Source organism: Cariama cristata, unplaced genomic scaffold (assembly GCF_000690535.1).
Source record: "Cariama cristata isolate BGI_N322 unplaced genomic scaffold, ASM69053v1 scaffold21279, whole genome shotgun sequence".
NCBI lineage: Eukaryota > Metazoa > Chordata > Aves > Cariamiformes > Cariamidae > Cariama > Cariama cristata.
In genome coordinates this window covers 1-14,291 of record NW_009634353.1, presented here as the reverse complement: position 1 = coordinate 14,291, position 14,291 = coordinate 1, and the positions used below count along the sequence as shown (strand labels likewise).

Genomic DNA, 14,291 nt, shown 5'->3' with positions numbered 1-14,291 from the left:
CAGCAGGTCACCTCCAGATTATCAGCAATAAGAGCTGTTCTCGTACATCTAACGACTGCTTTGACATTGTTATTGCAACACAACTGATGAGATACTACACACAGCTCTGCTTTACCTCTAATCCCCAGCAATCACTGTGCTTTTATTGTAAAATACACAACCACAGCATAGCAGCGCAAAAGATGCAATTTAAAAAGAAGCAGGAAGACTGTTTATATTGGTTAATAATATAATATTATCCTCAACATTTCTTGTTAGTTCTAAGTTATTTAATTATAAAATGTTTTGAAAGTAATTGATTAAAGATGTAACTAAGTAGAAAATCCTGGAAGAGCATATGGCTGGATGACTCTCACAGAATGACCTCTAAAGCTCAGCTGCACTATGCACAATACACAAACAATAATGTTAGTGTGCAAACTAATTTAATTCCACAATTAAAGATGGCAAACTAAAAAAAGGTCTCCACTGCACAGGTACACCACCGCAGTATACTGAAGTTGCAAATAATGCAAGCAGAAACAAACATGTTTGGTTAGATACTACATACATGTAAGTGAAAACCACTGACCTTTTTTATCCCCTTCTCTAGTAAATGTCTACATTTAGGAACTAAATTTGCGTTGAAAATACCTCTACCAACTTGAGAAGGTATTTTTTTTTAAGCCCAAAAGTTTTAAATTCTTCTATATACTTCTAAACCTAACTTGGACTTCAGTGGTAAAATGCCATAAATCTTACCATAATAAGGCAAGACATGTACCAGGCACGCACAAGCTATCCCCTTCTGAAGCACTGAAATTCTTCCAGCAATAAAATTGGAAAGAACAGTGTTTCTGCCAGCCTTAACGAACATACGTTCTCATAACAAGCAAAAGTGCTTTTGGAGTTTAAACAAATACTAAACTCCAAGAGACTGCATCATATTTAAAATCACAGAATCGCTTAGGTTGGAAAAGACCTTTAAGACCTCCGAGTCCAACCGTTAACCTAGCACTGCCAAGTCCACCATTAAACCATGTCCCTAAGCACCACATCCACACGTCTTTTAAACACCTCCAGGGATGGTGACTCCACCACTTCCCTGGGCAGCCTGTTCCAATGCTTGACAACCCTTTCAGTGAAGGAATTTCTCCTAATATCCAATCTAAACCTCCCCTGGCGCAATCTGAGGCCATTTCCCCTTGTCCTATCACTGGTTACCTGGGAGAAGAGACCAACCCCCACCTGGCTACAACCTCCTTTCAGGTAGTTTTAGAGGGTGATCAGGTCTCCCCTCAGACTCCTTTTCTCCAGGCTAAACACCCCCAGCTCCCTCAGCTGCTCCCCATCAGACTTGTGCTCCAGACCCTTCACCAGCTTCATCACCCTTCTCTGGACATGCTCCAGCAGCTCAAGGTCTTTCTTGTAATGAGGGCCCCAAAACTGAACACAGCACTCGAGGTGCGGCCTCACCAGTGCCAAGTACAGGGGGACGATCACTGCCCTGGTCCTGCTGGCCACACTAGTTCTCCATATGACTCCTATGACTCCTGCAGAAATGTTCCCTGATGTTTCTCTTCCATGGAAATGTATTCTACACTTTTTTCTTTTTTTTTCTTTTTTTTTTCTTTTTTTTTTCTTTTTTTTTTCTTTTTTTTTTCTTTTTTTTTTAAATACTGTGTGTAATTGTTAAGGTGAAATACAGCATAAACAATCATCATTTAAAATTTACCTGGCTACTTTCACCATCTTTGGATTGTATTGCTTAAGTAAAGACAGCAACGTTTTCATTGTTTTACCAGTGTCAATTATATCCTGAAAATAAAAAACTCATGTAAGAGAGAATATTTAACATGTCAGAATGGCATTTTCAAGTTTCTACAACAGAAATTGCTCATCTGCAATGGCATGAAAATACACCAAATACTGTTCGTAATCAAATACTGGTGACACGTAACACCATGTTGTGCTTACGCAACTACGCTCAGTAAAGTGATCACGCACATTAACAATAATTCTTAATTGTTGTGGATAACTATGACTTTGAAAGTAGTTACTGAACTATGACCTTCTTGGCTCTTTCTGGAGATTTTATGGCTTGTGCTTCTTGCAGCTATTTGGCAAACAATGTTGAATTCAAGTATGATAAGAGTAACATTAGTGTTACCGTTGGGCTCAGTTACAGAGACAGATGTATACAACAGAAAGAAGAGAAGAGAAAACAGGCAGAACAACCCATTATTGCAATTAAAGAAAAAGGGGTGTAATTTACATTACAGAGCCAAGAAATAGCCGAAGAAATTGCACTGGGAATATCTGGGTGCAGTTCTGAAGTCCATACTCAAACACACTAAAATGAATTTTGACACACCGTTTCATTCCCATCCACTGCACATATAAGCAGAAAAAAGAATATATGGCTTACAACTGAAGCATCAGAAATGGACTCCTCATTTGGACTGAAATAATCACACAATCTTTAGAGGGACAGTCCTTACCCTGGCCTGAAATCAAGATTATTTGAGGTGGGGGTAGATAACACAGAAGCAGCAATGTCCTGGTTTCAGCTTATTTTCCCATGACTCCCAATTAAAATAAGAATCAAACAAAAAACTCAGAGCACCCATCAGCAATACCATCTTTAACACTTTATGCTTTTAATCATGGTTATAAACTCAAGAAAAGTTGAAGACACATACAGATAAAAATAAAAGCTGGCGAATACAAAGAAGTAGCTACTTCCACACTCTAAAATAAAAATTGAACCAATTGCTGATTTTGTATTGTGTGATTATCTATTTATTGGAGATGAATCTCCATTTTGTTCGGATATTTTTGCACACTAAAGGGATGCTGTATGGAAAAGCCTAGTGCTCTGCTGCACAGGATATTAAACCTACAATAAATGTGTATTTTTATTGTTTGACAGTTAAAACGGTGATTGGTAAAAGGGTTCATATTTGACAGTGTATAAGACAAGTCACTGGATAGATGATTCACTGAACACATGAGAAACTAACCTAGTTATCCGTCTGGGACTTTAAAGACATACATTCATCTGAAATGGAGCAGACACATAATTAAACGCATCTGCCTATCTGAAGCAAAATATACTTCAAAGGACACCACTGGTCACACAGATGACTGCTGTATACATACTATTTTGGTAGGAGTTTGGGAACTGAATGTGCTTCCTGTGGAATAATACAACCTTCTCAAAAAAAAACCAAACACGTACATAAAAAACACATTTTATGAGAGGAAACATGCTTCCCTTTGGCTGCTGAATCCGTTGCCATACCTGTTTGTTTGTCTACAGACAAGCCTTTTCCATTATTTGGAGCCTTAAGACTTTATTAGATTGCACATCCATTTTTCCTGTCTACTGCTGCTGCTTCCCTATCCTGAAAGTGGCAATCATACTCAAGTACATTCTTTGTCAAAGCAATACTTTCTGAACATAAGCAACACTGTCCATCAAGAAGGAGGCATGAAAACAAGAATTAAGCAACAGTACCTACTAGGAAACGAAACTGAGGTGTACTGTACCTGGTATCATCCAAAGAACCATGACAAGACAGAGGAATGGGAATTTAGCAATTGCAAAATGCTCTCTAAGAATTAGCGTTCTTTATGTCGCTATTCACTAAACAAATTACACACAGGGACATTGGGCTTAGATCTGTTTTTCACATATTTTAGGATATTGCTACTAGGAACCTCTTTCTACCTCTGCAGTTTAATTTCCTAGCTTGCTGTTATAAACCCAGAACAATAATATGCTTAATATCACTTTGTTCAGGCTACTTTCTAAAACTAAAAAAAAAAATAAAATAAAAAAAAAATTAAAAACAAACAAACAAAAAAAACCAAAACCAAAACATTTTACAGTTGACAGAATCCCAGAAAACTGAAAGCAATTTTACATGGATATTTTCCTTGTTAAATTTGGCAGCTGAATGCAATTTGAGAATTCAAAACACAAATAATTTCAAATTCAGAGCCCACTTGCAAAATTCAGGCCTGGAATCAGAAGCTGAAAGCCTTGAAACTAGAAACTGTACGTTTTCTGGCTTAAGAACAACTTCTATTAGAACACTTCCACTAGTCACACATTAGAACTTCAAAGCGAAACACAATACTTACTTCTACGATCAAAACATTCTGGTGGGAAGAAAAAGAAAAAAAAAGAAAAATCCATTAATATGTAGAGAATAGGCCATTTCTTATATATATTAATCTCTAACTTACTAATTTTCATTGCAGTTAAATATTTGTACCACCATTTATATATGCTTACACATGTAACAGCGAACTCTATGTAGTTAACACTTCCGATGCTCTAACAACAACTAGCAGGCAATGAGATTCTCCTCAACATCTCATACTGAGTACAAAGTGGTCTTTAAATTATTTAGACTTTGAGAATTCTAGATATATGCAAAAGAGATCAAAACAGAGTCTGCAACAATTCGTATTCTTCTAAAACAAAGTGTCATACTAAAGAGACATGTACAATTCTGTCGTATCTACATCCTTTAGACTGAACTGTGACATACATGCCTTAAAGATCACATATGTGTAAGGAGAAAGGGAAAGTAATGTGCTCTGACAGAGCAGGAGGCACTGATGCTTTAACCCCAGACATCTGGCTCAATGATCTCCACAGAGTCACTGGAGAAAAGCAGAATCACAATTTACGTTCTCCCATTTCGTTCTCTCGTCAGTGCCTGTAACAGGAACCTCCGTTCCTAACCTGGGCTGCACGTTACATGTCTCGACAGTATGAATTCCCACCACTACTTCAGTGAAACACCAATACAGCAAATAAATAATGCTGCTCTCTTTTAAAGGTAGTTTGTAGACAACAACCCACACAAGATTATTCTCAGGCACTACAGAAAAACAGATCTCCTAAAACTTTGCTGATACTGAAGATGGTGAATAGGGTGGTTTTTTGTTAAGTTCAGACTAAACTGATGGCTTTGGTGGGGCTTATCCACCCTCCTAGTATACAGTGGCGAATATTTACATGAAACTCTTCCATTTTCATTTTTTTAAACTTTATAATCTTCACACACTGAAAGAGCAGCCTCAAAACCAAGCAGGTATGTGGGTTCTTTAGTGGTTTTGTTTGTTTTTAAACATACATAGGGCCATACCTTTCCAGTCAAGGTTGAGAGGTCATCTCCACCAATGACTTTTATATCTCCAGTTGACTGATCATTCTAAGAAAGAGGAAGGTGAGCATTAGGATTACCAGAATTAATTTTTTTTTTCTTGCAGTAAATATCAAAACTGCAAAGCACCTAACCAGTGAATGTTAACACTTTCAGAAACACAGCACCACCAAAATCTATTAACTAAGAAATTACAAGTGATCAAATTCAAAGATTGTATTTCAGATTAAAGATTGTTTGACAAGAGATCTGCATAAACGCAGACACCATCTCTCATCTGTGACCATTATATATACATATGTATCTAAAAAGATATGACTTGCTATGCATTCCCTACAGATATGGAAATAAGACAAAAAGCACTTCAATTTCCAAGCTGCGTGCTGCTATATAGCTGGTAATTTACATTTTAAACTTTAGTGCTTTAGAAAGCCTCACTCTTTGAATAAGCAATCATGGCAGTAACAAGAATAGCCAGCAAACAAGGCACAAATTAATATTTAGAAATATAAGCTACAAAAATAGCCAGAAAAGCTTATGTTTGCCTAGTTCGCAACAAATATCGGTAACAAATCAAATTACTTCTCACAGTAACTGAAAAGCAACATAGGTACACCATCACTACAAGACAGCATTTTGCTTCAATAAAACTAAACTTTGATACAAACATAAATGAACTATTATATAAGAAAGTTAAAAACAGCTGCTAGGAGTGCTTCACATACCTTTGCAGTTTATTTAGCCATTCAACTGACTTTAAACCTTGACAGTGTCTCACAGTTCATATTAGATGTGATATGCTTATTATGGTACTACTTACAGATGAGGACATTATCCTACAATTTAATAATTTCGGTTGAAGATTAATATCGCTTATTAAAGTATTCTTGTAGCTCCTTACCACATATTTTCCCTTTAGAAAAACGGTATTACTTTGCTGCCGCACCTTGAAGCCCAAGCGTGCTGCACAACTACGCAGACAGGCAGCAAAACAGCCGTTCCTTCCCAAACCCCAGAAATGACAGATGCAACCGAGAGGGGACCACAAGGGAACAGAGCGACAGCCATGTACAGCTTCCTGTTTTTACAGCCGCATGAAGAAAGATACTCCTGCTATAGTAATTGTAGGCAAAAACTAAAAACATTATCACAAAGAAGGGGAAACAAATTATTTAGAGGCACACACCAAGTACACAATAAGTAACACTGGGACGATAGTAAAAAGAAAATGTATTAAAATCCTTTGGATAGTGGTGTCAATGGCCTAGGATAAAGAAGTGCTGACAGCTCTAGGCATGTAAAAGCAGATAAGAAGACTAACAGATACTTCCCTTTTAAGATTCCTGTGACACAACATTAAAAAAAAACACCAAATAAATCATTAGAAAAAGTATCTTTTCAGTTTTACCCCACGTGTTTTAAAGAAAACATTACTTTTGAGTTATACCACTTTGAAATTACACTGAAGTCCCAGGTTTCATTAAGGAACATTCATTTTTGTAAATAGTCAACTGCTTCAGTGCTTCCACAACAGTGCGAATAATAACCAAAGCAAACAGCACCAATGTCACTGTGTTGAAAAAGTCCAAAACCAAAGACATTCAAAATGATTGCTGCTTGACCCAGTAGATATACGTGCGGCTACTGAATGCTTGAGATACTGGCTAGATCAACCACAAAAATGTGATTCAGTTAAGCACTGTATTCATAAAGCTGAAGAATATTTTCTGTGTTCACCTTATCTCAAAATTATCTTAAATAACAGCTTCTTTAAGTTTTTCCTTGTTTATGTTACAGGATTCTCTCTTACCTATTCCTACACTAATAGTGATTTCATCCTCCTTCCATGGAAGGATGTAAAAAAACCATCATTCCAACAATGACAGAGAAAGACATTACAGGTATTTGTTCCATTAAAATTATCTGCATAGATGACAGACTCATACTTTTCAGTATATGCGTTAGATCAGGTTCTGGATGATGTTGGGCTACAAAGCAACACGCTGTACTCAAACAAAAACACCACTAAGCTGTAGGTTATGCATATTACAGTATGATGATCAGCAAGGAAAAACCAATCTAACCTACAGAAACTTTCCTGCTCCTTCCCACCGAAAACCATACAAACTGCTATACTTTTTAACACAAATCTTCATTGGCATATAAACCTGCATTCCTATGCAGGTACTGAGATCCTGAGCAATTAAAGGATAAAAAAAACCAGTTACAAGAATTTCTGACACTGGTTGTAACCAGATTTCCATTGGAAAGAACTTTGTTTAATAATTAAGCAATGTTTTAATTATCTTCAGGAGCATTATTTCTGATTTCAGTACTGGTAAGACTTTAATGCTTTGTGGTTTAACACGTAAGAGTTTTAATGTTTAGATCTGTTTTCACTGCCTCCCCATCGTCACTGCTGGAAAAAATAATGCTTTACAAGATCGTAACTCCTGCCTCAAGTGACTCCAAGATCACCTTTTAAAAAGGCATTTCAAGCTCCTTACAGTATTTGCTACAGGGCTTGGTTAACAGAGATCTTTCAGAATACTGCCGTGACCAGCCTAACCAGAGTTTACCTTGTACTCCACTGAAAATCCCTATTTTCCCAAGTGACAGTGCAACACATCCATTGTCTTTTGGCTGTCCTTCATCACTACATAAGCAACGTTTGCTCATTTCCAAGTTTAAATGCAGGAGACTGGTGAAAAGCCATTCTTCTTGCAGCACAACAGAATGAACTGTTTGTCAAAAATACCGAGATCTGAGTCTGTTCACAAACACTATCTTTCCATCTCTTAAGAGCTTGCCAGATCATTAAAACTTGTCTGTAAGGACTCACAAAGCTGGAGTTACGACCAAGGTTTAATCACAGCTTGATCATGTCAGTATTCTTAGAGAATTATTTTGGGGTGCAGAACAGTATGAACTTTGCATTGCAACACAAAAAAACCCCCATATGGTTGTAAATATTAAATGATCTGTTTGAAACAAGGATAGAACCTCAATTACATCAATTTCAGAACCATTACACCAGTTCAGCTGCTTTGTTTATGCGACCAGTGTATTTTTAACATCTTTTATCCAGTCTGTAAAGGCAGGCAGCATGATCCAGTAATCGCATCCAAATACAGCGACAAGAGAGCTAGCTCCACTTTCAGCTGTCCGTTACAGTTAGTGATAGTTTTCACATCACTAAATGCAGATCCCTCCATCTAGCAAAGCACGGATAAAAACTACAGAGCAGATTTAGCATTCTGTCACTATTAATGACGGACAACCTAGTCGATCTGTTACATACACGTTCATGTTAGGACAATCTTACCCAGTCTATCAAGTTATGCAATCTAGAGGACATAAGTCTGGATATTAATAACAACCTAAGAGAGTTCACAGAAATGAAATGCTCATAAATACTGTAGTGGGGGCATCAGGTAACAGGAGCTCCTCACTCATCTAGAACAAGAAAACATTCTTTTATAGAATTGGTTGACAAAACCAAGAACCCTGAAGCCAACACCTCAAGGAAAACATTCTGCTTAGACAGCTTTCTGCCTAGATCTCTCCACTTTTCTCTTCATCTACTCATTTTTACTACAAAAACAGTCTTTTGCCATTCACTCCCCTATTAATACCAAGGCACTGCAGTTTTGGGGAGTAATAAACAAAAGCAGCTGTAGTGAAGAAATGAACCAAAGCATGCCTAACACACCAGCATGAGCAAAGAAAACATGCACATAATAAGGGAGCCTTGCTTTTTAACAGAGGGGTTTTTTCAGGTGTTTCAAACCATTTCTCCAGTGTTGTTTTCCAAGTTAATCAGAAAGTGGACAGAGTAAGGGTATAGTTTTTATGTTGTTTTTTTAAACTAGCCAAGTAAGTTATTGGAAGTGTTCCTTGAAAAAAAGTAGAAGATACAAAATTTTCTCACCAAAAAAAAAAAAAAAAGGTTGGAGTCATCACTTCCTATCCTTTAACATATCATTCTGTAATAAGAGACATTCAGCTTTCTATTGTGGCTTTTACGGGCAAAATATATGGGCATGTGGTGGCTTAGTGGTTAAGCGGACCAGCAACAGGAGCCTGAATCTTTTGGGGGGAGCAGAAGGAAAGGCTGTCAAACAGCTCTTGCCCACTGATTTAAATAGGGTGCATAAGCACAGAGAGTGTCTTGCAAGATACAACCAAAGGCTGGCAGGAACCTTTCTGCCCAGTCTTGCCTTCTCGTTAAAGAGCATGGCTAAATTACTGCCTTGTGTTCAGCAAACGGGAATATGGTTTCCAGGTAACCCCCAGACGGCCAGCCCGTGTGTATGCCTTGGGCAGCCAGGCCTGCTCATCCTGCAAATGGACTTGATCAAAGCCCCACGCAGTTTTGGGCTTCACCGTGATGTTTACAGATTGCTCAACAGCAATCATGAATTTATGAAGTTCTTCGACAGTCCAAACTAAGTCTGCGAATAACTGCATCTCTAGTTTCACAGTTTAATGAAATGAAGGATGAGGTTGTGTTTCCAATTTAGTAATCTCTATTTTTTTCTACTGGAATAGGCACTCATCTACAACTGCGACAAGTAGCCTATACTGCTGACTTGAATGCAAAGTTCCTGAGACAGAATTAACAGCATAACCTTACGAAACAATTTATTCAAGCACTCTAAACTGAAACAAAAAAAAGTAATTATTTCCATGCTACAGATGGTCTTATGCAACAAATCATAAACACCATCCTGAAAACATGAGATTAGGCTGTCAGTAAGTCAGGAAGCATACAGTACTAACATATAACTGCTTCCTCCTTTGACTTGCACAACATAACCTCATGCTTCCTTCTATAAAACTTACACGTTACCTCATGTTACAGAATGTTCAATTTCCCTATAAAGTTAAAACTTTGTGTTCAGAATGAAAAGAAATTATTTTCCAAAAATGTAAACCCAAGGCAACCTATGCCTAGTCTTGAAAAGGCAGTGCCATACTCAGTGGCCACTAATCATAGATCTAGGTTTATTAATCTAGTATTTCCTTAAGGTCAAATGCAACTAATTTTGTTCATTGTTTGGTTGAGCCAAACAAAAGATGAGACAGGGAACTTGGGTATAACCATTTTTTCAGCTTTCAAGTCTTCCTGTCCAATGAATGATGTCTAAGCCACACAAAAATTCCCAGAATGAAATTTCTGTAACCACAGTTGCAGGAGAATCTTCTATATTATTCTAGAGCCACAGTTTTAGAGATGGGGTAGAGGGCAGAGAGGAAATTGTTTAACAAGTAAAGGACATGGCAAGGGTCTCTCTGCGCTGCATAAGGATTTTACTGGCCAAGAGATTTTACTCCACACGAGATACCCAGGTCTAGAAGAAAACAGATTATATAATAAGGTAGAGAAAGAGTAAATTAGATTGTGACTATTACATTCCCTTAATTATTTGTTAATATTAGCACATTCTGGCAGTAACAGTATTAAACCACCTCTGTTAATAATTTGAAGTTAGTCAAATTTATATAAAAATTGCACAGTACTGCAGAGATACTTACACAATAACTCTTCAACCTAATGAAGTCAACAGTCATGGGGATTGATTTGTCACTGTTTCTGTTCAGTGCTTTGATGTAGTCTAATAAATCAGCAAAAAATTTATAGCCACCCTTGAGTACACAGAGTGCTACAATGTGGTGTCCTCCCATGCCCTTCATAATTTCTCGTGCCAGTCTCTCCGTCCTATACAAAACCAAGAAAGAGTTAGATGTCGTAACACGTTTGCTTACTATAGCAGCAGCATTTTATACTGCAATACATGCATCAAACTTGGCAACACACTTGGCTCAGAAATATTTGCCTACCACTTCAGTCACTTTTACACATTATTGGTCAACAAAGTTTTCCTTTTCAAGGTTAATCTAACAGTATCACTGCAAAACGCCTTTGTTTTCATACGTCACACTCAGCCAAAGCAAATCTTAACACCCTGAAGCTGTTTCAGTGCCAGATAGACGACATGAAGGCGTGTTTTCGCCTTCCAAAGATAGGTTCAGCTTCCATGCAACGAGCAACATAAGCTAACACAACCAAAAAGGCAGCAGCCCTCACTAACTGAGGAGCAAGAAAATTATCAAATTGTAAACTAAAGAGTTTATTTGCCAAGCTAGAATGCCAGAAATTTGTCCTAACTGCAAAACACAATACCAACGAAGCAGAGCAAGAGAACACTGCACCGTTTTTCTGCAATCATTGTTTCTAAATTTATCTTGTAATTTATTTTAGAAAGCATGGTACGTATTTATTGTGTGTCAGCTGACAGCAGGTTTCTCAGAGAAAGCCTACCATTATAAACTTTACGTCAATTACTTAATGACATGTACTTCCTCCAATTTTTTCCTCTATATGGACTTCTAGTGCAAAGTTTTTACAATACTTTAAAAAGACATTTTATAAGAATGTTTATTATATCTAATCAAACAGGACCATGCAAAATCTAGATGCATTGCTATTTACAAGATCTCCAAGAAGATCCACCCAGCAACACTTTTAAAATGGTTTGTGCGTCTCCAACAAGCGCTTCACTGATTTTGTTGTTCATTCTCTTGAAGGGATTTAGCAACTACCAAACACAAAGTAAAACAAAAACGCCTTGTAGGCTCATGCACCCACTTCTGATCACATGAGATAAAACTTCCACAGCACATCACAGATTTCAGCAACCACAGAAGTGACAGATTGATATTTGCAGAAGCTAATGTCTTTCCCAGAGGGTAGGAGAAAGTTTGATATTACTTATCTACCATATGAATATGAGAAAGTCTAAGATGATGTGACTAATAATTTACTTTTATTATTATCCTAAGGAAATTCAAGAGACTGTAATTGTTTTCGGACTGAACTGGCACAACAAATAACGTCTTCTAACTAGGTTTTAAGAAGGTAAAACATCAAAGGAACACTGGAAAGAAAGTCATAGATTGCTACATACCACAAAATTTTGCTTGAGAATTATGACAAATTTCCAAACAACAGTGTAACTGCAAATGTATAAACTCTCAGAAGCCAAACAAGAAAGAGTTAATTAGCACTTGTACTTCTTAGACTCTAATTAAATGTAATCTATTTAGACAGTCACCAGGCAGCGAAACTACCACTAGAAGATTGTTTATTCCAGCATCATGGAATCAGCTGGAGCAGTGTACTGCCTGAAGTCAAACCAACCTGTCCATGATGAGCCCATGAGGAATATAGACTTTTTCCAAATCATCTGCATAATGTTTAGGTATGCAGAACAAGTCCAGGTCGTAACCTTGTTCATCATCGCCAATCTGAAAAGGAAATAAGGTGAGATTTCTACAAAGCCTTATAGAAAGTCTGTGGTGAGAAGCTGCAAGTCCTTTGCTTTATTCAGTAAACTATCAAACCCATTACGCTCATCAGGATGACCTTACTTTCCCTTTGTATAAAAACATTAGTCACACCGAACACAGCGTAAAGGGTAATCTAACAGAACCTACAGTTCACAAGAGTTGCTTGAAATACCACATGAACTGTTGTACAATACAATGTGGGGAAGAAATTAAGTCCTAACAACATACTCCTACATTGGAGAGCAGGAAAATGAATCTACTACATCTCAATTAAACTCTTTATTCCATTAAAAAAAAAAAATCAAGGAGCTGTTTAACACCTTCGATTTTCCTACTGTAATGCAAAACCTGCATTTGCAATTAAGCAAGCAGAGGTTTTGACATGGATATCTTCCAAATCTCCACACCACCAAATCACAACAGAGCACACGAGCCAGTTTTCAGGACAAGACAAGACAGCTACATGAGCAGGACAAGTTATGCTGCTGTGAAGCAAGGCTTCTCAGACCACCATTTGCAAACCGTGGAGGTTCAAGATCTTTCAGAATCTGAAATGAAAGCCCTACTTCAGCAACTTGTTCCGCACAAGCAAATTCCCTGTATGAAACAGCCTGCAAAACTAGCAAGTGTATATTAATTAGGACAGGGGATTAGCATAGGTATATAATTATACCAAACACTGCCGAGGTTCAGGGCATATTGTCACAACAGCATCAAGAATAGCCTTCCCTGAACCTTCACCCTGCCGCAACTTGAAAATGATAATCTGGTTTTTAATAACTTCACTTTCTGGTTATGCTGCTGAATGCTATTACGTGTAAAATGAAGTTAAGAATTTCAGGGGGAAAACTGAAGCTTATTACTGACAGTTCACCAGGGCAGGCAGTTTAAGTATCCATTTTGGCTACCGCAGCCCTTGCAGGACACAATCTTATTTCGGTGCCCAAAGCAGCAGTTACCTGGCCTCTGATCAGCCAACCATTTACATGTTTTTTCGTTGTGTAAACCCTAATGAGTATTTCACATGGGGAATTTAGTAAGTATTTCACTCTCCCACCCAAAACAGACCCTGTATGAGCTACCCACGCGCTCAGCTCAGGCACTCAGTCCCTGATCGGGGTCCCTGCCATCCGGAGCAGGCTATTTTAAGTAATAAGACAGGTCCCTCCCAAAACACATGGTATTTTCCTGTGGTTCAGACCCCTCGTTATATCTAGCTAGCGTGTCTACTAAACCTTCCCTTCTGCATTTGGTAGGGAATGGGCCCTTTCTACAGATTTTATCATTTTTTTTATTGACTGCAGGGATTTACAGCCGCAACCCCGCAGCCGGCACAGCTCTCAGCCGTAAGACACCACATGTATTTCATGAGCACGCGGCTCTGGCTTAAAAAAAAATAATTAAAACGAATACGTAAGAGCCTTACTAATAGGGGAAAGATGCAAAAAACTACCCCACGAATGTTCTTCCTCCAAAAATACATCCTCACTTCAACATTTAAGCGACTTACACCGCGCCCCGGCTCTCGCTAACAGAGCGGTGCCTGCCCAGCACGCTGCCGAAAGCCACAGCAGTAGGAAGTTGTGCCGCGCCGGGCTCCGGTCTGCTGGGAAGTTGTTTCACCTTCGTTTCTCAGGCGGCAACTCCCGCTCTCCACGCCGTCCTCCGGCTTTAAATCCTCCCGAGACGCCACCCGTGCCCGCGGACGCACCCCCGCGCTGTCCGGCGGCGGGAAGGCGCGCAGCGGCCTCGGCACCGCTCAGGGGAAGGGAAAGC

The 14,291-nt window shown here is 38.4% G+C and overlaps 1 protein-coding gene across 1 annotated transcript in view; it reads right to left on the bottom strand.

Annotated features, from left to right (window-relative positions):
- LOC104167007 (hypoxanthine-guanine phosphoribosyltransferase) overlaps positions 1 to 12,974 on the bottom strand; it is a gene marked incomplete at its 5' end in the record, with an annotated part of 18,088 nt that extends 5,114 nt beyond the window's left edge. Inside the window, 6 exons of the mRNA XM_009707125.1 lie at positions 1,715 to 1,797; positions 4,129 to 4,146; positions 5,145 to 5,210; positions 10,701 to 10,884; positions 12,367 to 12,473; positions 12,874 to 12,974. Coding sequence (XP_009705427.1) covers positions 1,715 to 1,797; positions 4,129 to 4,146; positions 5,145 to 5,210; positions 10,701 to 10,884; positions 12,367 to 12,473; positions 12,874 to 12,974 — 559 coding nt within the window. The remainder of the gene's footprint in view (positions 1 to 1,714; positions 1,798 to 4,128; positions 4,147 to 5,144; positions 5,211 to 10,700; positions 10,885 to 12,366; positions 12,474 to 12,873) is intronic.
- Between the last annotated feature and the right edge of the window lie 1,317 nt (positions 12,975 to 14,291).